The sequence below is a fragment of the Nesoenas mayeri genome (genome assembly GCF_963082525.1).
Source record: "Nesoenas mayeri genome assembly, chromosome: 3".
Classification (NCBI taxonomy): Eukaryota; Metazoa; Chordata; class Aves; order Columbiformes; family Columbidae; genus Nesoenas; species Nesoenas mayeri.
Genome location: NC_137544.1, coordinates 103,021,543 through 103,045,614, shown reverse-complemented (window position 1 = coordinate 103,045,614; position 24,072 = coordinate 103,021,543). Strand labels below are relative to the sequence as shown.

Genomic DNA, 24,072 nt, shown 5'->3' with positions numbered 1-24,072 from the left:
TGCTGGAGAGAGTTCAGAGAAGGGCAATGAAGCTGGTGAGGGGTCTGGAGCACAAGTGTGATGAGGAGCGGCTGAGGGAACTGGGGCTGTTCAGCCTGGAGAAAAGGAGGCTGAGGGGAGACCTTATCGCTGTCTGCAACTACCTGAAAGGAGGTTGTAGCATGGAGGGTGTTGGCCTCTTCTCCCAAGTAGCAAATGATAGGACAAGAGGAAATGGCTTCAAGCTGTGCCATAGAAGCCTTAGATTGGATATTAGGAAAAACTCCTTCACAGAAAGGGTTGTCAAGGCATTGGAACAAGCTGCTTAAGGAAGTGGTAGAGTCAGCATCCCTGGAGGTGTTTGATGGGTGTATAGATGAGACTCTTAGGGACATGGTTTAGTGCTAGAGTTAGGTTAATGGTTGTACTCGATGATCTTGATGGTCTCTCCCAACCAAAATGATTCTATGACTTCCTTAAGATGTTACCCAGCCTGTGAAAGTTCCAAACTGAGGCCACAAAAGCCAGCTGATTGACACCAGAAACAAAACCTTGGCCTCTTCAGGCAGTTCCAGTTTATCCCCAAGACACACACCAGGCCCTGCTCTGCTTGATGGACTGTTCTCATATCTTCATCCCCAGAGATAGCAGCCTAAGAAGGTGATGGAAAAATACAGTGTCGAGTGCCAGCCTCTTGGGGTCTGGTGTCCAAGAGACAAAAGCAATCATGCTGTTTCCTAATAGAGATCTTTTTGTCTCAAATGTGTTTTCCACTGTTCATTTTTGTAGCTGTTCGCCTGCAGGGTCATGTTGTTCTCTTGCCTGTCATTAGGAATAAGAAGGATACCAAACCAAAGGCAGAGGGATCACAGATCTCCTTTTACCAAGCTAATTCAGCCTCAGAATATCCTCTGCTGGCCAAACACCCAGGGACAGTCTTTGCACATACAGGATTTTGCCCAAATGTGATAAATCTTACTTTGTAATGAAATCGCAAATGCACTGGCTTTGCCCAGAGAACAGTGTAACAGCTGGAAAAACACGTCAAGAAACAGAAAAACTCTGTGCTGGCATTCACACAGCAAACAACAAATCCTGAAAGCAAGAAGAGACCCATATCCCCTTGCATCCAGCCACCCCCAGCCCACACAGGTGCTGCCAGGCCACTCTCCCCAGGACAACATCCACATGGAGACCCTCACTTCACACGTGGCAGTGTGGGGACACCTCCTCCAGCTTTTGCCAACGCTGAGTCCAGAGGTGCGGCAGCATTTGAATGCTTCCTCTTCCCCATCCTCCTCACCAGGCTCCCTCTTTCACGTCTTAGCTTGTACAGCTCCACCCATCCTCATAGACAGATGTCCATCCACCTCACAGAATCACAGAATGGTTGGGGTTGGAAGGGACCTCTGGAGATCATCCAGTCCAACCCACCTGATAAAGCAGGTTCACCCACAGCAGATCACACAGGAATGTGTCCAGGTGGGTTTTGAACGTCTCCAGAGAAGGAGACTCCACAACCTCTCTGAGCAGCCTGTTCCAGGGCTCTGGCACCCTCAAAGTCAAGAAGTTTCTCCTCATGTTTAGATGGAACCTCCTGTGCTTCAGTCTGTGCCCGTTGCCCCTCATCCTATCGTTGGGCACCATTGGAAAGAGTCTGGTCCCATCCTCTTGACAACCCGCCTTGAGTTATTTATAAGCATAAATAAGATCTCCTCTCAGCCTTCCATTCTGCAGGCTGAACAGACCCAGCTCTCTTAAGTCCCTCCTCATAAGAAAGATGCTCCAGACCCCTAACCATCTTTGTAGCCCTCTGCTTGACTCCCTCCAGTAATTCCTTGTTCTTCTTAAACTAAGGAGCCCAGAACTGGACCCCCACCACACACAAGGTACCTCTGCTCAGACGTGCCCTGCTCCCTGCAGGAAACCATATCAGCTCAGCTACAATCCAGGGGCCACAATGAGAAATGCATGGAGTCAGGAAAGGGAAAGGCAACAGTAGACCAGGAAAACCTCCAAGTTTGGTTCCACTCTCAACCATTGGAGATCCATCTGGGTAACGTTCCAGCAAACCTTCCCTTGAATTCACCTGCTAGCTGTCTACCTGCTTCTGCAGGTGTAATGTTCAGGCACTGCTGAGGACAGCAGAGCAGAGCCCCATCTCAGTCCTGCCTGTGGAATAAGATAGGCTTTTCCACGCATGTTGTTCTCCAGACACTAAGTACCTCCTTTGAGAACTCTCAAGAAACCAGGCAAGAAAGATAAGATGCCTAAATCCCTATTTGGTGTATAAAATGCATTTCTAGCTGCTGAGACCCAGTTTTCACCTCAATTCATCTCAAAGTGACTTTGGTCTAGCAGGCAAGGAAGTTGAAGGAAGACAAGGCAATGCAAGAAGTCCAAAGGGATCATAAACACGCTAAGCCTAAGGCAATGCTGTCAAAATCTACTTCTCTCCTCTTCAACTCTTCACTTTCAAGAAGATATTGCAATAGTCTCAGTGCACTTGACTGCTTGCCACTCCTGGGATGCAATCATCAACTCAGCCAAAACCACAGCCACTTCAAAACCTGCATGCAATACAGCTGCCCTCACTGAATCACGGACACCTGCACACGCTTTCACATGCCGTGCACCAAACATGGGGACACGTGGATGGTGCACAGTGGCAGAGACACATGCTCAGCCCCACATGCCCATGTACAGAGGTACCACATCTGGCAGAGGGAGGACCACCCTTGGAATCACATGTTCCTCCCAGTCATCCCCATGCACAGCACAGTCAGGTATTTTTGACTATCCCCACTAGAGCTGCTCCAACTTAATACTGAACATGCAGTCTGTGTACTCTGGGGATGTGTGCTGCAGTTAAGGGGTCAAAATAACACTGCAGCATGTAGTGCTTCTGCTCCAGGGCTGAAATCCTGACATTTCTGGACCTTGAGAACTAAAGACAGCAGCTCTTTGGCCCGGGGGAACATCACAGGCATCACCTCTTCCCATTCCTCTGTGAACAGTCCCTACAAGCAGAAAAACCAGCCCTGGGCAGCTCTCCTACCCAATGCACACTCTCCAGGTTGCACCACACGGGAATTGAGCAAAGAAAATCTTTCAGTGTGTGTTGTTTCCCACAAAGGGAACCGGACAAAATACAAGGGCAGAGCTTTAATAAGGGCATAATTTGCCATGACCAGGCTCCAGGCTCCCAGGCTGCTGGGATGCTCTCTTCTTCAGCAGACGATGCAACACCTGATCTTCCTATCTGCCAGTATCCCTGCCAGCCTCACATTTCAATCGCAACTTGATTTTAGCAGCTGCTTTCTCTCTCTCTCACACACACACACAAACACATCCCCTCAAGCAGCTGTAAAATTCAAGCTTAACTGGGTAGGTAGGGCCTCTTGTAAAGCAGTGGGGACACGGGAAGGAAGGGAGATTCAAAAATTCAGAGGATTATTGCCTTATGCCAGGATATGAGAAGGCTCCATCCCTGGCCTCCTTGCTCTACCAGCTCTTGAGACAGCACTGCTAAACTTGTATTGGCACTGTGGAGGAAAAAAAACAGACGAACAGAGGAAAACAGACAGTGGGGAATGCCTGAAGCTGGCTGACACGATTTGCACAACCTAGAGAAGTCTGCTGGAGGCTCCTACCTCTCCTCCAGCCACTACCATCTCATCTATTCTCCTTGTCCCCAATTTCACCCCTCTTCTTTGTCACCTTCAGTGAGCACAAACTCCAGATGAGGATGGTGCTGGCTGTGACTTGTGGTCCCAGCCTGGCAGCCACAACAGCATCTGCACGTCTATTAAACCCAACAGAGCATTGGCAAAGTGAAGGTCAGATTCAGTAGCATATGGAGCAACCGCCTGGCAAATACTGGCCTCCCCGGGAGCTGTCTGCCACAGATGGAAAAAGCCCAGGAGCCATCACGACGAAATCTTCTGGTCGGGGGCGACGCATCCTCCCTGTCAGCTTTCCAAGCTGCTGAGCAATGCTGGAAACCTCAGCTCCTCTCCCCACAGGTGGGCGCCTGGCACTGACTCACTCACTGCCGCTTTGGTTCTGCGATTTGCCCGTGGGAGTTGCAGAAGGTGGGATGTGGTGATGAGGTAATCCCAATGGCATGTGGCTACCATGACGGAGAGGGAATAGCCACTCACTCCGGCAGCATGAGCTGGCTGCACATCACGTGGACGTGCCACCTAGATCTGGGTCCAGCCTGCTGCTGTGGTCACAGGATATTTTTAAACTTCAAACTTGGTGCGGATGGGATGTACAACCATGGGACCTATATGGTCTTCTCCTGGAGAAAGACATCCCTTCATGTGGCTTAAAGGCTTAGTCAACATGCAACCAGGGACACAGTCAACAGCAGGGAAACACAGGCAGGTCACGAGGAGCGATGCTCCAGCTGTCAGATCTCCCAGGTTGAGGGGTACCATGCAGCCATGGTGTTTCCCCAGCTGAAACTACCCACAAACCAAGCACAAGCTCACAGCCCCATGCCTGACAGAGACAGGCAAGGGCAGCCACCATGGTTTCTCCAGCTCCAGTTCCTTGGAGCACTGCAATTCCTCTTCATCTGAAACCATTCCACTGGTTGCAATTTAAAAACAAAATCAATCCAGCAAACATTGCTAAGCAACTGGCTGTCAGTGCCACATTCCAACCCAATGAAAGTATTTGCCCTCTCCATGACCTGCTGGCAAGGAGCTTGCTGCTCGGGCTTTGTCAGATTCAGCTGCCACCGTCAAGTCCAGATGCTTGGTTGGATTAGCAAAGAAAACCCTAGGAAATTTCTGCCATCATCCTGGTGACAAACACCCCTCAGCGAGGCTGTAAGGAGTAGCGCTCCCATGTCCTGGGCACTAAGATCAGGACTAAGGGGTGCTGGTATCTGGGCATCACCGTGGCCTCCAGGGCTGCGAGTCTTGGTGCTGCCATGTGTTGCACAGAGGTGTAAGAGATGGAGAGCAAACACATGGTGACCTTATTAATGTTTATAAATATATAAAGGGTGAGTGCCATGAGGATGGAGCCAGGCTCTTCTCGTTGGAAAACAATGATAGGACAAGGGGTAATGGGATCAAGCTGGAACACAAGAGGTTCCACTTAAATTTGAGAAAAAACTTTTTCTCAGTAAGGGTGATAGAGCACTGGAACAGGCTGCCCAGGGAGATTGTGGAGTCTCCTTCTCTGGAGACATTCAAGACCCACCTGGACATGTTCCTGTGCGACATCACCTAGGTGTTCCTGCTCCAGCAGGGGGACTGGACTAGATGATCTTTTGAGGTCCCTTCCAATCCCAAACATACTGTGATACACCAAAAACCTGGTTGGAGAGCAGAGCAAGCTGCTTCAAGCGATGACATCTGGCTGAGAGGCTGAAGGAGAACCTGCTTACCCATGGGTATGAGTTGAAAAAGGGGGTGAGACCCTCTCCAAAGCCTCCTATCCCCTCGTTTGACCTGGGCAGGAGCCCCTTGGCATGGTGGTGCCCCTCAGCACAGCTCCTGGCATGGTGGTGCCCTGTGCTAGGATGTATCTTCCCCCAAGGTCAGCTGGAGCAGAATCGAGGACCAACCCTTTGGTTTTGTTGTCATACTAGAAAGCCTGTGCCCTTCCAGTCTGGCTCACAGAAAGCAGCCTAAGCCATGTTTGTTATTAAAGTCAAGTCTCTCTCTAAGCACAGCCTCCAGCAGGTCACACAGCGTGAGCTCTGGGGGTTTCCCATCTCTCATGCCAGCCCTGTTGTGGTACTCTGTTTTCTGTTTCACAGGAGGGACCACTCCTTGTCAACCCCAAGCTGGACTCTCTTCTTCCACAGCCACCAGCAATTTCTCCCCACTGCTAAAGCAAGCTGTGCCCATCCATGCTTTCCCACCCAGCTCCTCTGTGCAATTCAGTACCTGCTCCCAGGCTGCACAGTAGTGTCAGAGAATCATCTGCAGCAGCTCCCCGGACACCTGCACCACGACCAAGGATTTAATTCCAGAGAAGGCTTTGCGAACTCCACACCTTCCTCTCCCTGTCCACCATCATGCCCACAACCCTTCTCCCTCCTCGATTCCCCCCATCAGCAGCTGCCTCCCCCAGATCTCCCGGCAGCCCTATTTCCTCCGTGGCTGCTCTAATGCTCGACTAATGGTGCATCATCCGCAGCATTGTTCAGACATATTCAATAAATCAGAATCCAATTACCGGGTTAAGGAAATTGGAAGCAAATGCAATTAGCCCCAGCCCCTCCCACATGCTGTGCCCTCGCTTCCTCCTTAATGAGAACTTTTCTTTTGCAGGAGCACTTGGTGCCACATCCGACCACCCAGGAACAAGGTGGCTGACACCACGCAGCGGGGGTACAGTGAGGGGGCAGTCGAGTTGATCTTCCCTTTTAATAGGGCAGATGGTTAATATCCCTGGCATTAATTCTCTCCAGGAATAGCACACTTGCTATCTGCTCAGCTATAACAGGCGTCCGTCAGGGCTGACAGCTCGTCTCTGGAGAAAGGAGCATCTGGTCCTTACTATGAAAAGGAGCTAAAAGAATAAATAAATAAAAAATCACATCGCTAGCTACAGGGCTGGAGAACGGGTGCCGTTTCAGCATTTCAGCCTAAGTGCTGCATTTGGACTGGAACGGCAGAAATTCAGAGTTGGAACAGATGCCAGGAGTTGAGTCGCTCTGATCCAGGAGCAAGGTGCAGCCTGAGCCAGCAAGGTGCTATGGCTGGGTCTGGCACAGAGCTCCCACCGGAGCAGGTTCTTCCTGCAAAGGGCTCCCAGGATAAGGCAGGAGAGAAGAGCTGCTGCCAGCAGGCTGGGACGTAATGCCAGGCACAGCTCCATGGGAAGCGCTTGCACCAGTTGTGGGCTGGTGACCACCAGTGGGGGCCAGGCATATGTTGTGCTCGCAGAGAATGAGGAAAACTGCATTGAGGGAACCCTGGAGGTATTTCCTACCCCAGCAAGACACCCCAGCATCTCTGTGTTCAGCAGACTTACAATTAACCTCAGCAACCATCAACAACCTGCAGCCATGAAGAGTAGTTGTTCCTCAATGAGTTTGGAGAGGCAGCCGGAGGGAGGCTACATCTTTGTGCCCATGGCAAGCAAAGTGCACCAAAATTCCCATCGTGCCCTTCCCACACTGACAGCAGCAAGGGAGTGCAGGTCTCAGGAGGCAACCCTGCAATCCCCCCTGCCTCTCCCAAGAGGTCCCGAAGGATATTTGTGACCCCGATGGTGCTGGAGTTGCTAGTAACCCAGAGAGTTCTTACCTTCCTCTCCTCCTCATTCACCAATAGTCCTTTATTCCTCACATTAACTCCTCACTCTGCAGAGCAAAATAAGTGCTCAGCTGCTGTTTTATCTGCCTTGCACCACCACATTGCATCCTCTGCAGAGCCAGAGTTCCCAGCACCAGCAAAGACTTTGCCCATCATGGATGTGTGCTCTGGCACACCCATTACTTTTCTGAAGGACAAAATTAAAACAAATCCTTTTCCTTTATTTCCCTGTGGTCCTGGAATAATTTATAAAGGTTTTAACTAGTAGGTTTAGGGCTGCCAAGCACACCAAGAAATCAAGTAAAGTGAAATAGGACAAGGGGCAATGGGTACAAACTGGAACACAAAAGGTTCCACTTAAATATAAGAAGAAACTTCTTCACGGTGAGGGTGACAGAACACTGGAACAGGCTGCCCAGGGAGGTTGTGGAGTCTCCTTCTCTGGAGACATTTAAGACCTGCCTGGACACCTTCCTGTGTAACCTCATCTGGGTGTTCCTGCTCTGGCAGGGGGATTGGACTGCATGATCTTTCGAGGTCCCTTCCAATCCCTGACATTCTGTGATTCTGTGAAATATTCAACCCTAAAAACACCACCCAGGTAGAACCAATCCCAAGCACACTAACCAGGTGTGGGTGAAGGGCCCAGACCCAAATAGCATCCCAAAACCATGGCCCTGAAGAGAAACAGGACTATCCACCCATACAATGAAGATTCATGAGGAAGACCAGGAGAAACCAGGGGGGAGGCAGAACCTGTGATGGCGGGTGTCACGGACGGCACGGTCACTGGGGATCCTCTCGCTCTCCCGCTGGTTAAAGGCATGGAGCCGGTATGGGTCCTCTCCACCCTTCCACCTCCGGGCGCTCAGGTACCTCCGCTCTTCAAACTGATCCCAAAGGTCGTCCCAGTCCAGGTCCGAGCCCTGCGCGCACAAAGTCAGCCCCGTTAGAGAGATGAGAGACAGGAGAACATCTGATCCCGCTCCAGAGGTCCTCCTGAGCCCTGCTGGAGGTCGGTCAGCCCCACAGCATGGGCAAGCATCACAAAGGCAGGCTAACAAGGAGCCTCATTAGGTCTTCAGGTTTTGTTTTTTTAGCTAGGTCTTGAAACAGGTCTTGAAACCTGTCAAAGAGAGCCTGTCAATTTGAATTTAAAATTACTAATTTGAAAGCAAATTCATGTCTCTGGTGGATTCCCCTCTCCAACAGTACAGTCTCAAGAAACATAAAAGTGCAAAGGTCTTGTTAGGGTTTTACTTTCTCTACAGCCAAAAAGCAAAGGTATTTCACACCACATGCCCCCTCACCCCTGTAGCCCCTCCAGCAGGAAAGGGCCATCAGATGGGAGCAGCTTCATCAAGCAAAGTCTCATGTTTCCAGAGCCACATCTTGGCTCCAGGGCCAGCTCCAGCAATGGGACTCTGGAAGGAAGAAGGGTGTTGTGGTCCTCCGAGCCCAATTTTGGTCCATCTTAGCTGCAACAAGTCTCCCACCGAAAACTTTAGCCCTACCACAGAGAGAAGAACAGGCAAGCATTAGTTGGTGATGTCCCTCCCCACAAAAGGATGGAGGAGCTCCATTTTGAGATTACTCAACAGCCGTCAGAGGGAGTTAAGCATGCCTTGGTGGATTGGTGCCATCAGGGGGTTTAAGCATCGCTCAGCACCATGGTGCTGTTGAGAGTTTAAACATCCCTCAGCAATGCAGTGACAGAGCTGGAGAGCACAATGCAGTGCCGATAAAATCTCATCGTTGCAGCAGCACAACCTCTTTGATCTCACCGTACATGTAACACAGGGAGATGCAAACATTTACAGACATCTCAGCCCCAAAGAAAATTGTGATCTTATCCAATAATTGATCTTTTCTTCTTCTTTTATTTTTTTTCCCCTCCTCAGTTAACATCATCTCAAAGCCGACTTTGCCTGCTAATAGCTCAAAATGGAGCTTTTGAGACGGGTGATTTTTATCCCATAATTGATTTTACTCATATCTAGCAGCGCGTTTTGTCTAGTCGTAGGAAGAGGAGGTGGGAGCACCGGCTCCTGCAAGCAAACTGTGGCAGGACGAAGCCACAAGCCTCCAGCCACACGCTGTCCCATATCACCCCAGGTCACAGCAATATGCGCCCCCCACAAAAACATCAACAGAGCTCAGGGATGCAAAGGTTTCCAGATACAGGACTGTATTCATCCTTCCCTGGTTTGACTCTACAGCCTTCTTGGGAGCTGCGCCAGCACTTATCCCAGTGCAGGGAAGATCAGAAGAAACCCTGAAGCCACCAGGCATACTGGGACAAAGTTATTCAATGCTTGGAGAAAGTTATTAAACCAGTAAGGTCACTACAAGAGGTTTACAAGGAGGATGTACATAACCCACCTGCAGGCTTTTGGAATGACTGACTTATACAGGCTGATAAATATTGTTTATGTTTTTTTACAGCATCTCGGAAAACATGATTTACCGCCACAGTAAAAGATCAGGGAAAAGTGAGCCGATTGCATTGTGGAGCCACCGACAGGCTGACGTTTGTAAGAGTTCATTATGGCCCTGGGGGGCCTGGTGCCATTAAAACAACCACCATGCAGTTCAAGTCCCTAAATTTTAACACTGTTAAGAAAAGTAAAAGTTGATTTTGTCAAAATTAATAAGAAGAGAAATAGCATTTTAAAGTGGCCACACAGCACTTAAGGCTGTTGGATGGAGATATATATACATATATATACATATATATATATATATATATTAACGTCAGTTAAACCCAATAGCCTTGGATCAGCTAGAAGGGTGCAGGAGGGCAGATGGCATTTCCCCAGCACCCATCTATCCCCACTACCAGCCTGTTACTGGGGGATAGCACTGGTAAATGGATACATGGACAAATACTAGTCCCTTATCCCATGGCATTTGTTTCTCATCCTGCCCTGGATATACCTTGCATTCAAGGCGTTGCATTCTTAGCTCACACCACAGTGAAGAACTAATATCCCTGTGAAATCTCAACCTGAAAGACATCAGCCCATCTTGAGTCACCCAGGCTCTCCTTTTTGGGTCGAGGAAATCTGGCAGTAGAATGGTTCCTAAACATCGGGTAGCTAAGTACACATCTGAGATCAAGATGCACATAGATGCTAAATAGAGATTAAAGAGTTATTTCAGCCACTATCTGACCATGAAACAAGCCCAAGGATTGGGTTAACCTTCTTAGCCAGAAGCTGATACCCAGGTTTCGTTATTTGCTTTCAACCCACACCTCCTGTCCAAATCTTCCGGGTGTTCTTCCACTTTCCAGCCCAAGCTTTCCTGCGAGTTAACCAAAATTGGAGAGGATGCTCGGACACACGCATGCACTGACTTCTGCAAAAAAATACCTGTGCAAAGCTGTGAGGGAAAGCAAGGCAGCGGCCTCGGATGAAAAGCTCCCAGCTACGCAAGTGGTGGGAGGCAGGAGATATCCCCGACCTGCACATAGGGACTTGCCTGTTTCTCGGCACCAGATCAGGGACACAGTAAGCAAGTTACAGCATAAGGAGAAAACCCCTTCACTCACCCAGGGACAGCACATCAGTTACGGGTTACTGGGTAAGGTCTTCATTATAATATTTCTGCCATGTATTATCACCTCTTCCTCACACCAGAATTCTGTCTTGGGAGTTATTTCACTGATGTGCAGAAATCTAAATTTAATTTATTATGATCTAACTCACTTTAGAAGCCAAATTACTCTGCACTAGAAAAGAATCAAGTCAATACTCCACTCGCCTTTCTATTTATCTTCTACAGGAGTCTTCTCTCCAAGTTTCATATTCATTTTCTCTCATGTACTAGTAATAAATTTTCATTTTTTTCCTTGGAATTAGGTAATTTCTCTTTCAACATTGCAGTTTAATGGCTGGTATTAATTATAGGAAACACTGTCAATGCTTAAAAGAGTTTGAGAAACTCAATGAATCTGCAGGAAAGAGAGGAAATAAATATCCAAGGGGTAGCCAGTCACTCTTGGCAAACAAGTGCCACCCTTTCCAACACTGCACTGAGGGGCTCAATGAGAGGGACACTCTCTAGGCATGGAGACATGGACAAAACTCACCACAGGGAGGAGCGACCAGCTCACGCCAGTGCCCAGCTGAGAACAGGGCTCACCAAGCACCTTCTCCTTTGGCAGCCTGCTAAAAGCATCCCCCAAAACCAACCACTAAAGGCACCTCCCCAAAACCACCTGCCACCTCACCAGCAAAGGGCAAACAGCAGAGCGAGCACTGAGGCAGCTTTTCACCACAACTGTATATTAAAGATCAAAAGCCTCTCAGTATAAAAATGTAATTCATCATCTGCCTCTTAAATCATGGCTCAGAAACAAAAAAAAAAAAGGGAAAAAAAAATTTTAAAAAAGAGTGGTGCTGTAGGGGGAGAGCAGGTCATTAGCAGTAAAACTACAATTTTCTGGCAACTGCTAATGCCTTGTTTATGTGGATTTCTGTGAATATGACATTTTAATGGCATAATAATTGTGTGATTACAGTACAGCAGGGATCACTGGAGCAGGAAGGAGGAACAAGCAACCCAGCCAGCTGCTGCTGCGGGCCCACAGCATTCCCCGGGATGCTCTGCCCCCTCCTGCCTGCACCCCTCGCCGGGACGGGGGGCCAGAGCAGGCTGGACGCTGGCCAGAGTGTGAGATGAGGTAGCCTGGTGGGGAAAGGTTATTTTGGTTGAAAAGTCTGGCCCAAGCAAAACAGTAGTGACCAGGGACAAGCAGGTCACACTGGTCCCCAGGGCCAGCCTCCAGCTGCCCAGGAGGAAAGGGAGTGGGTGGCACAAGCCAAAATCAGGCTCTCATTCACTTTTTTCTTTCATGGCGCTGTTTTAAAATAGAGAATATATGCCTTTGCTAAAATAGAAGTTTCCTTTTGGGGAAGCTGAGTGTTGCCATTAGACCAAGGTGAATCAGGCCGGCACCTTGTGCATTCTTTCAGGACGCAGCAAACTCAAGCAGAGCTGCTGGTGTTTGCTTGGAAGCCCTGGGCAAAGGGATGTTGCCTGTGCAGGTGCAATGATTACCCCAAGGGGGTCTGGCAGCAGCCAAATGTACTTCTACAGCCCCTCCACACCCCTCACAGCCAGTTTTCCCTTGAAAATCATATCCCTAAATAAATCTCTGACCAAGCACTCACTGCCAAGTCGCCGTCCTGTTTTCCCAGGGACTCAGGCATTAAAAAAGGAGGGGAGAAGGAAATAAAAAAATGCATCAGCCTAGCAAAAGCTCCAAAAACAAGCAAGAACTCTAGAAACTTGGATGATGCACAGCATGTTGCTGCCTGGCCACGCTCGGTCGCTCCTCTGCCCATGGCCAGCTGGAGCATGTGTGCGTGTTCGGCACAGCTCGGGGGCACTGGAGGTGGAGGGCAATCTTTCAGCAGGAATTGGAACCAGGCATTATACAAATGAGATTTAAATACCTCGCTGAAGTGCGGGGCCCTTGCAAGCAGGAGGCTCAATTATAGAGCTGTTAAAGGCCAAGGCACTAATGCCATCTGAAGGGATTATAATACTTCAAACAGGGTAGGGCTCATCCCTCCTCGTCCCTTGGTGCCAGCACATGCACTAAGAAGGTCAGCAGCCCCAGAGGGGAAACAAGCAGAGAGCAGCATCACACCGCCCTCATCACTTTCCCTGTCTCCCTGAACAGCCCAGATGGAGCATCAAGGTACGAGATCCTTCAGCTGAGTTTTGGTCCAGTTGCTGTGCATCCCAATGACCTCATCCCCAAGATACAAGGGGCAGACAGGCAGAGCACCATGCCCATGCTCTTTGCCCTCTCCAAAGAGCACGTGGCAGTGCCAAAACTAGGCTGCGGGTCTTTGGAGAGCAGGCTTGCACCCATCCTGCAGCACGTCCTCTGCTGCTACGGGTACCACTCAGCAGCAAACCAGCACAGACCCTGCAAGGGTCACGTCCCACACCCACAGAAATCCCTGTTTAAATGCTTGAAGTTAAGTACTTGCTTAAGTGCTTCACTGGCTCAGTGCCACCTTCTCCAGCTTTGTGCTGACACTAACCATGCACTGGAAACGGAGGTAGCCCTGGGCCCCAGCTACCATCCACCCTTAATTAGTCTTCTGCCCCGTGGGGATTTGAGCTCCAGTTCCTTTATTTGAGGGCTGTGAAGCTCCTCTTCCTCTGGCATCAGGACCTGGGCACAACAGGCAGGTGCACCTTGGTGGCAGCTTCTCTGGGACCCCGCAGGGATGCACAGCAGATCCAGGTTCTGTCAGGATCTCACTCTGCCCCAAGGAGGACCAGTATCTCCCACTGCTTGGAGTCAATTAACTGGTTCTCAAAGGACACTTGCAGATCTGAGTCTGCTCTGACCCCACTTGCTGGAGGAAGAATAACAAAAAAAAATCAAATAAAATATTAATACAGATACCTAATTAAAGCAAAGCACTTCTCCAGCAAAGCCTGTCCTGCAGCTGGGGTCCCTGGAGAAGCTCTGAGCATTCACCATTAAGCTTCTCACTGTCAATGACCTTTCATTGCTCGTGTACATCCACGGGCACGCTGCTCCATCTTCAAAGGATGGAACATTGCTTCCTCATCTGCTAGCTCAGCAAGGAACATCAGTCCCTGAGGACCTTCCAGCAAGCATCCCACTTTCTCACGTGGTTCTAAGGCCAAGGCCATGCTACCATCACCCTGCTGCCCTTCCTACCCACTGCCCAGTTTCCTTTACTCGTCGCTCTCCAATCCACCCTCTAATGCCCACTACTGTGTGGGCAGGGTCTGGATCTCTCCTGCATTGCACACACACATTTATGCAACTAAGACACCTTCTGCATCAGGCAACAGGACTGATTAAGGCTGCAAAGTGGCCAGGAAAAGACTTTACCTTCAGGAACTATGGCTGCAACCACTGCTTGGATGGAAACATCCCCATTCAGACTCGGGAGAAGGCTCCCCAGTGTCTTCCTCTGAATCGTCCCCATGCTCGACCAGCATCAGCACAGGCTGTTGGCTGCTGATTCAGTGCAAGGAGCCAGCCCAGGGCTTGGGCAGCTGGGCCATCGATCACAGCTAGAACCAGCTCTTTGTGTATCTTCTTGTCCGTAGCTGTAGTAAACTATCTACAGGGTACAAAACACCCTCCAGAGGCTTAAATCTGCTAAATTCTCCAGCCAAATATAACAGTATGAAAAGCCACCAGAGAACTATTGATGCTTTTTCCAGTAAGGGCACCAAAGCTTTAATTTTAACACAGATGGACAGGACGGTAACCAAAATGGGGAATTTATTTACAATCCAGAAGCAGGAGACTCCAAGTTGCAAGGAGCAAAAGATGACAGGCTCATTGCTTTGATGAAAGGCCAAATTCTGTTTCCAGGGCTTCCCTTAGGAGAAAGCAAGTCAGCCCAGTGTTCACATCATGCTTATCAGCAACCACTCACCATGCTGGCAGCTGTGCCAGGTTAAAATATACCCTCACCTCCCACAAGTGGCCTGGGCCTGAGCTTCATATGCATGGACAGTGCTTCTAACCACTGGCTGTAGTATCAGGTCACCGTCCTGTCTCTGTGGGGAAAAAGGCAATGCATGTTGCCAGTCAGCATCTCACCTCCCAGCCAGATCCCAAGGAGCCCCCATGGTGACCCCCCCATCCTCTCCAACATGCTGCAGAACCTCCTGCCTCCCTGTAATGACAGAGAGGAGTGCAGGATCCAAGCCACTGACCTCTAGAAACAACATCCAGCTACAAAATTCCCTGTATTCCCACTTGGGAAGATGTTCTTCCTTCTTGCAGCTCCCAAATCAGGTGCACCCACACAGCCGTACAGAAGCACCTTGCTGTGTAAAGAACACAGACTTCATTCTTTAAAACAACACACTGGCCCATAGGATACCCTGACACATGAAGACAAATCCTGTATAATTAAAAAAGAAAGGAAGCCGATTATATCCTCCTGGAGAATATTGCTGCCTGCTTCTGTTTTATTTATACATTACACTGTATAATGAGCTGAATATTTAGGAGGTCAGCACAAACCAAGCTGCTGACTGGAGAAAAGAGAAGACCCAGCTCTGTCTGTGCCAGAAGCCAAGCAGAAGGATGGAGAGGATTTTTGGTCATCTCTTCCTCCCTCTGCCCACAGCTCTCCTGAGATGCTGCGGGACTGCTCAGTTCAACTGTTTGTGCTCAGGCTGCATTGGTCTTCCCAAGCCTCCACCAAAAAATGTCTTCTGGGCTCACCCGCGGCTCCACAAGAAAGGTCAGCTTGAGCCCATTGCTGCCTGTGGACTCTTCTATTGGATCTGCAAACAGTAATTCTGGACGGCAAACAAGACCAAATAGGTTTTAAGAGTCTACAAGAAAGCCTCTGCTTCCACTGAGATTATTTTTTTTTAATATTTCAGTGGGTATTTTTTTTTTAAAAAAGGTAGAAAACAACTGGTCTGGCAGCAGCTCTGCTCCCTGGTGAGCTCCCAGGTTGATGGCAATAGTCCCCCATCAGTGCCCCTGCTGCTGCTCCCACCAGTGGTGGGACATCCACCTACAGCTCCCCTGGGCACTCTCCATCCTTCGCTGATGCCAGCTCCCCCAAGCACCTTGACCTCTGACAGAGAGGGTCCCTCAGCACCCCTCTCTGAGCTCACCAGGGTGCCAGGAGATGGCAGAGACCATTTTTGTGTCCACTGTGCCACACTAACCGGAGCACCAGGGGTGGCGCCTCCATGGCCCACTGGCACCGCTCAGTGCCACCATCCACTGGCAGCACAGCATGGGCAAGCCTGAGAGCTGCTCCCCTGAAGGTCAGCAGCAATTACACAGGCCACTAATTAGGAAAGAAACAAAGGCAGCATCCTGTGTCCCACTTCCACATCAACCAGGTTCAGCTCATCCCCAGAATCATCAGAGATCAAATGCATTTGGGAAGAACACAGACACATGGTGGGTGAATGGAGTGGCGAAAGGGAGCTCCTGCACGGACAGACGATGTTTTGTTTCCCTTCTGTGCCTTTTCAGGATGGACACAAGCTGCTTCCCAGCCATGAAGGTCAAACCAGCCTTCACCAGCTTCAGCAAGAGCAGCAGATGATTTAGTACTTAGGAGCCCGTAGCTGCACAGTCCCCAGCTGAGCTTCGCTCATCCTTCCGCATAAAAGCTGAAGTTCCTACCAAACCACAGAGCTTGAGCATCTCAGAGGTCAGAGAAGGTCTCCCTCTTCCCCATGGAGCTGTGGGTCCCAGGTGCCAGAGGACAGCCCAGGATGGGGAACATCAGGGGAAAAGGGAGTGTGGAAGGGGAGCAGGGAGGAAGAGCCAGTAACCAGACCTGCTCTGACCCCAGCCCTTTAAAAAGCAGGCGGCTAATCTGAACCGCACCTCCCAAGCAAGGAAGGGATTGTGCCATTAATGCACTCAGCATCCTCGACCCGACTTGGCCTTTTCACAGCAGCAAAGCCAGGGGTAATCCATCTGGTAATTGCTTCCATGGGGATCTTTACACAGCTTTAGAAACTAATGCTACTATCCTTCCCCAAGCGGCCGCCCTTCCAAAATGAGTAGCAAAGAGGGGTGATAGATAACAGTGGTGTATTAATGCGAAGGGAAAAGTGCTTCCAAGGGAGGGAAAGCTCAGCCTTTATTTTACTTTGGTTCATTCTAATAGGGGGGGAAAAAACCCAGAGATTAAAAAAAATAGATACTCAAACAAAATAAAATAATTGTGAATACACCAGGCAGTTATCCACGTGGCTCTAGCCGTCTTCAGGAAGCCACCAGCTTGCCTTTCACCCTCCCACTATCAGCCAACTGCTTCTGAGGAGCAGAGCTTAACCAAGTGGACACCAAGGCACAACCTGCTCCATGGAAGGAGCTCAGCAAGGACAAGAAATGCCATCAGTCAAAACTCCCCACTCCCGCACTTGATTTCCAGCTCTGGAAAAGCCCCAGACTCCTCTCAGCCGTGCCTCCGTTTCCCTGCTCCTACAATTAACTCACAAGGCTCGCGCTTGGTGGGAGGCTCCCCAGGGAGCATCACCTGCCCTGAGCAGCTCCAGCACAAGGGCTTTTCTCTTTTCCCACCTCTGATTTGCAGAGTGTGAAAAGCAGAGAAAACCATTACTGCTGACTACCAAAATGCCCCAAGCCCCCTCGGAGCACTTTTCTGGTGGATGCACACCAGGCAGTGATGTGCTTTGGGCCAAGCCAGCCCAAAACACAGCAAGCAGCTACGCTGGTACTCATAGATAAAAGCACCACCAGAAAACATGAGGGCTGCCCTACCCTCTATTGAGAGGTTGCAGGACCCAGGGGCAGGTTTTCTGTAGCAGGTGTAGAATCATAGAATGCCCTGAGTTGGAAGGGACCCACAAGGATCATCAAGTCCAGCTCCTGGCCCTGCATGTGACAACCCCACAGTTCACACCATGTGTCTGAGGGTGTTGTCCAGTCTCTTCTTGAACACTGTCAGGCTTGGGGCTGTGACACCTCCCTGGGGAGCCTGTTCCAGTGCTCCAGCACCTCTGGGTGAAGAACCTTTTCCTAATGTCCAACCTAAACCTCCCCTGGCACATCTTCCTGCCATTCCCTTGGGTTCTGTGACAGGTTGCCAGAAACAAGAGATCAGCGCCCACGCCTCCTCCTCCACTGGTGAGGAAGCTGTAGACCATGATGAGGCAGTGGCAACGCTGGCTGTGGGGTACCAACCCATGAGGCACCTACCCATGGGACACCCAGCAAACCCTCAGTACACAGCACGAGCACGGGACCCACCAGTGCCCACCTGTCAGACGCCTTCCCACCAACAAAATGCACCAGAGCATCAGTGTGACCCACCTCCTCACCTCACATAGACATTTTGCAGAGAGGCAGGCGTTCTGTAACCCAGAGCTGCTCTTCAACATGCAGGCAAAGGCAGATGAAGCTCAGGTCACAAAGACGATGCTCCAGGGCACATGTACTACCCAGCCGCCAGCCCATCCTCCCTGCAACTCTCCTCAAGGAGAAATTAGATATAAAACATTTGTGACAGCAAGAAATGATCTAAACCTTTGATCCTTAGGTACCTGCTGCTGGAGTGTCTGCAAGATCCCAGGTTTGGAAGCAACATGACTGACAGCACCAGAGATACAACAGCATAATTTAAAGCGTATGTGTCAGCCTAACCTTCCCCTATCTCAGCTCAGTAATAGGGACAAAAAAACAACCAACCAAACAACCCTGGCTAGTGAGAAATGCATCATAGCATAGCAAGGTATGGAGAGCTAGAAAATAAATAAGCCTGTTGAGGAAGGACTGGGGCCTGAGCAGTATTTTAGGGTATATTTGCCTCAAAATTCATCCCCATAAGGAGAGAAGAGACAGTGCTGGGGAAAAAAAAGACAAACAACTTAAAAAAACAAATACACAACAGCTTCTTCTGGAGCAAACCTTCTGCCATAACAAAAAACACCTGCTTCCCCAGAGGAACAGGCTGAAGCAGCACTGTCCTTCCCAAAAACAGAAGCAGGCAAACAAGCATGGAGATGCACAACACACCACCCCCTCCTGCTGTGCCCATGTGAAGGCACACGCACAGCTCCCCACACTGCTAGGAAGATCAGAGCTGCACAATGAAAACAGAAGGAGGGGGAAAGAAAACAAACAAACAAAAATTGACTTGTAGTAAATTACATCAGTGATTTGGAGGACAGCTGTGTCACCATGAAGGACCCACTGCTGGAGCTCTTGCACCCAGGAGGACATTGGTTTAAAAAGCACTGCTATGTCACAGCCCAGAGACACAGCACCAGCCTTCCTTTCCTCCTTTCCCTAACATATTAGTAACATCTCATCAATATTTCTGCACATCTCTAGATTGAAAAGAACCCACTTAAAATAAAAAAACAACCCACTGTTAATTCACCTGATGCATTAAACTCAAAACACCTCCCAAAAGCATGAGGATCTGGATGGAAACCAGCAATCAGGCACCAAGCTTTGTGGTTATTATCAGAAAAATAATAAAATCTGTGTTTGGCACGGATTCTCTCTGACACATACATACACATTTCACTGCAATATGGGAAAGAGGATTTTTGGAGTCACCAGTGATGAAAATGTAGCATGGAAGTCTTGGTGATGTGCATGCCTGGGTATGCACCAAAGCCCTTGGCTGATAATGGAAGATGATTCCTCCACCGTGGTGAGGCAGTATGGCTGATGGCTTCTGGTACACTCCTGCCCGGCTCCACCGTGACTCCACACACCGTGGCTACCCCACGCCGGAAGACAGCGCGCCACATACTTCAAAACATGAAACCCCCAAACCTCATCCTCTTCAGTGCAGACAGCAAAGCACTCCTGTAGATGGCATTTGGTATTAGCACATGATGTGATGAGTCACCATAGAATTATGGCATAGTTCGGATTGGAACGGACCTTCAAAGCTTATCTAGTCCAACCCCACTGCAATGAACAGGGACATCTTCAACTAGATCAGGTTGCTCAGAGCCCCGTCCAGCCTGGTTTTGAATGTCTCCAGGGATGGGGCATCTACCACCTCTCTGGGCAACCTGGACCAGAGTTTCACCACCCTCATTGTAAAAAATTTCTTCCTCATGTCTAGTCTGAACCTCCCCTCCTTTAGTTTAAAACCATCACCCCTTCTCCTATCATAACAGGCCCTGCTAAAAAGTCTGTCGTCATCTTTCTTAAAGGCCCCTTTTAAGTACTGAAAGACCACAATAAGGTCTTCCCAGAGTCTTCTCTTCTCCAAGCTGAACAACCCCAACTCTCTCAGCCTGTTATTCAACAAAGAACATTTTGTGCCAGGTGAACACATCAGGTCCACCAGAACCTGTGCAATGTCTGTTGAAGGCAAACATCTCTGCTCTCAGAAAGCCATGGCAGGGAGTGGGGAAGCACCCCACATGATGCAAGGACCACGAGCAGAGGTTCGACCCACTTTTAAGCATCCCCATCACCCAGCTGGGGCATGGCTTGTCCTGCACGCCTTTGATCGTCCTTGTTCCTGCAGCGACACGCTCCCCTTGCCGGCAGCTCCCTGCATTAAGGATTAGGTGGGATCAGACAGAGGATAATAGAAATGAGGCCGCGTTTGCTGCCGACAGCAGCTGCAAAGAAATGAGGAGCCAGTCTTCCCAGCCAGAAGGAAATGAGATACTCCGGCCAGGCAGGAAAGGATGGATATGGCTGAAGCAGAGCTAACACAGATTTTCTGCCCATAGGTTCGCATACACCACTACAGCACCTGATGACCCCCAGCTACAGGGAGAAGGGACTCTCCTTCCGGGGCAACCGCATCTCCAGCTGGACTTCTCCACAGAAAGCGCAGGAGGTGAGGAGTGCAAGCAGCAGAGAGGCTCCCCACAGCCAGAGGGATGTCTCTCACATCCCCCCTGCACGGGTCTGTATTAACTGGAGATGAAACAAAACCCTCTTGTTGCTGGGACAGTCCTGAAAGCATGTGGAGTTGAGCCCCAAATTGGTGATGCTGTTTCCCTCAATGCTGGGCATCAACTGGCTCTTTTCTCCATCCTAACCTCCTCCTGCATCCCTCAGGAGCTCCCTCCTCCCAGCCACAGGCATGCACATCTCTACCTCCCCTCGCTCCCTGAGCCCTGAGCACCAGCCATGGCATGCCTTCAAACAAAGGGGAGAAGATTGTGATAGCGGAGGTTCAGAGCTACATTCAGGCTTTGACAGGCACACCAGAGCAAGCAAAAGCCACAACACCTTGTGGAAGAAAGGGTGGGGAGCAGAAACCTCATGGATGGAGAAAACCTGCCGAGGAGCTGACACAATACTCCACAAACCCTTCCTGAAAACACAACAGTCAGTGAAGATATCCCACCTGCTGCAGGGTGGGTGGGCAGGCAGGCTTGAGCACTCCAACGAGCACTGGTCCTGATAGCTCAAAAAAATCCCCACCTGACTGCTTTTATATTTGATTTACTGCTTGTAAAGGCAACTCCAGAGAACACACTTCAGCTGAGCATTTTTGTACTCTTTTTGTCCTCATTGGAGCCCAAAGAAGAAATTGCCATGAGACGTGAAGAGGTCTGGACACACCACCACAGGTCCCCAGCTCTGAGCTGGATGACCTGCCACCACCTCATGCACAGCCCTGGGAAAGGTGGAGGTGCAGAGCCCTGGCTGCAACACCCACCACATCCTCAGCAAGCCTGTGTGCAGATGGAGACAGGACCGGTCACTCTGCAGCCAGCAGCATATGCTGCTGCTGCCCGCATCAACGCAGATGCCTGGAGAGATGCACCACAAATAACTGGTTACACAAGCCAAGACTTTTTCTCCTACACAGGCAAAGAAAGTTTTAATCCCAAACTACCAGGTACAGTTGACCATCTGAATGCATCCCCCCTTTTTGCAGTGGAAGGAACAACATCTCAAGGGCAACCAAATGGACCTAAAAAAGTGCCAAGACAAAAGGAGGCCAGTGGGAGGTACCAGTGGCTTGTAGCTGCTAGGTTGGTGAACATCTATATGACAGAGAGTTTCTGCTCTTGTTCTGCCAGCAGCCTTTATGTCTGCTCTAAAACAGGGGCAATAATGCTCACTTAGAGTCTCATGCTGAATTAATCGTTGCAAAGTGCTCTATGGTTCAGAAACAAGAGATAGGAAGGCAGCGCTAAGTACGATCATAGCCATACTCAGCAAGACTAATGGTCTGTGCTGTGCTGCAGTTCCAGGTAAGCTGCCTGTAACACCACTTAGCGCTTCAGAGGAGTGTGCACGGCAGCCCCGGGGACAGGAGTGCCCCCTCCTCCCTGCCATGGGAGGGGCACTGGCACCATCTGCCCAGCTGCCTGAGTTGGCAGCAGGTCTCATCCCAGCTGGGCACAGCCACTGCAGTGGTACCCAGTTGTACTACCCGGCTCTAATGCCACCGAGCTGGGGAATCATAGAATAATAGAATAATAGAATAGTTTGGGTTGGAAGGGACCTTCAAAGGCCATCAAGTACAGGGGTGTCAAACTCATTTTCTCAGGGGCCACATCAGCATCGTGGTTGCCTTCAAAGGGCCAAATGTAATTTTAGGCCAGTGCAAATGTAGTAGTTACAACCTGATCTAGTCCAACCTCCCTGCAATGAGCAGGGACATCTTAAACTAGATCAGGGTGCTCAGAGCCCTGTCCAGCCTGGCCTTGGATGTCCCCAGGGATGGAGCATCTTCCACCTCTCTGGGAAACCTGTGCCAGAGGTTTGCCACCTTCATTGTAAAAAATTTCTTCCACATGTCTAGCCTGGGAACATCGTGTTTAGGGGGGAAAAAAAAAAAAAGAGAAAAAAAAAAATAAAATCTAGTGATACTAAAGGAAACAAGATATTTTAAAAACTTCCTCCTCTCTGCCAACTTCCGACCTCCTCCCGGGCTCTCTGCCCAGCAAGCAGCTCCAGGCAGGGCGAGGTGCAGGCAGGGCACACCCAGCAGCACCTGTCCAGGGGCTTGTCCTTCCCAGGTGAAGGCCAGTGCAGCACAACACAGGCAGCAGAGGGGCACACAGAGGCAGTGCAGGGATGAGGTTTTTGGTGCCCACCAGTCCTCCTGGCAGAGTTCCCTCCGCACCCTGGTATAAAGGACCAGTGTGCCCACAGCTCCCCTCCTGCCCAACTGCTTGTTCCCACACCCAGCACCAGCTTTCCACAGCCCAGTTTCCTTACAGGGATGTGGTAAATTAAATGTATCAGTGTATATGCATATTTAAGCATGCACACCATGTTCTTCCTGCTCATTTACACGCCCTTACCTGCAAACAGTCTCCAAGCTGAACTGGGACCACGGAGTGGGAAATCTGGCCCTCAGGGTCCAAGGGTGACAGCCACGCACAGAACGGCTGCTCACAAAAGCAGCAGTGCTGGGTCACATCTGCCTAAATACTCCATCTCTGATGAGACTCTTGATAGCAAAGACCTGGGCAAAACTAGGGGCAAGGGAGCACAGGGACACCTCTCTGAGCACCCTGTTGCTGCCAGCACACTCCCACCTTCACCTTTAATGCCTGCATGGACCTTTCTCCCACAGTCTGTCCAGTCACTGCTGAAGCCACACAGGTTTTCAGCACCTAGAAGATGCTGTTGCAACCTTGCATCCATCCACATTGAACCTGTCCCCTGTCAGCTTCCTTTGATGACCCCAGCTTCTATCTGGGAAAGAGAGGAGGAATTCTTATCCACTTTTTCTTGGCCACTATCTTCCAGGTCTCCAACACAACCCACCCTCCTCCACCCCACGTTAAGCAGCCCAAGCCTACTTCTTGCAGAGAAGCCATCCCAAAATCTTGATCACCCCATGTCCCAGCTCTCTGCATCATTTCCAGTTGTACAGCCCTCTCTCTGAGTCAGCAGGGAGCAAAAGCAGGCAGGATTTGCCATGGATTCACATGGCAGCACCCTGCTTGCCCTTGCCTCTTGACCACCCATGGTTCACCAGCAATACCACCAACCTGGCCACTGTGCTCCATCCCTCGATGCTCACTATGGGGCTGGCTCCAACCCCGAGCATCACTCACCTCCACCAGCAGCACAGTAAAACGCAAGGAAAGGCCGTTCAACAGGCCTGTCCCTCTGCCTCACTTTTAAATCTGACTACAGAGAGACAAGCAGCAAAAGCCTCTTTATTCTGCAATATTAGTCCAGGCTGCTAAAAGACATGGGGGGTGTGGGAACAAGGTAAACCAAGACCAGATGTTCTTCCTCATTGAGATGGGGAACAAAACCACAAGGCATTTGGCAGTGGCTCTGCTATTTCCAGTGCCACAGCTGAGCTCCAACAGGCTCATT

General features: G+C 50.0%; 1 protein-coding gene across 1 annotated transcript in view; it reads right to left on the bottom strand.

Moving 5' to 3' along the window:
* Positions 1 to 24,072, bottom strand: part of GALNT14 (polypeptide N-acetylgalactosaminyltransferase 14) — a gene marked incomplete at both ends in the record, with an annotated part of 104,089 nt that overhangs the window by 58,355 nt on the left and 21,662 nt on the right. The window contains one exon of the mRNA XM_080342901.1: positions 8,025 to 8,194. Coding sequence (XP_080199027.1) covers positions 8,025 to 8,194 — 170 coding nt within the window. The remainder of the gene's footprint in view (positions 1 to 8,024; positions 8,195 to 24,072) is intronic.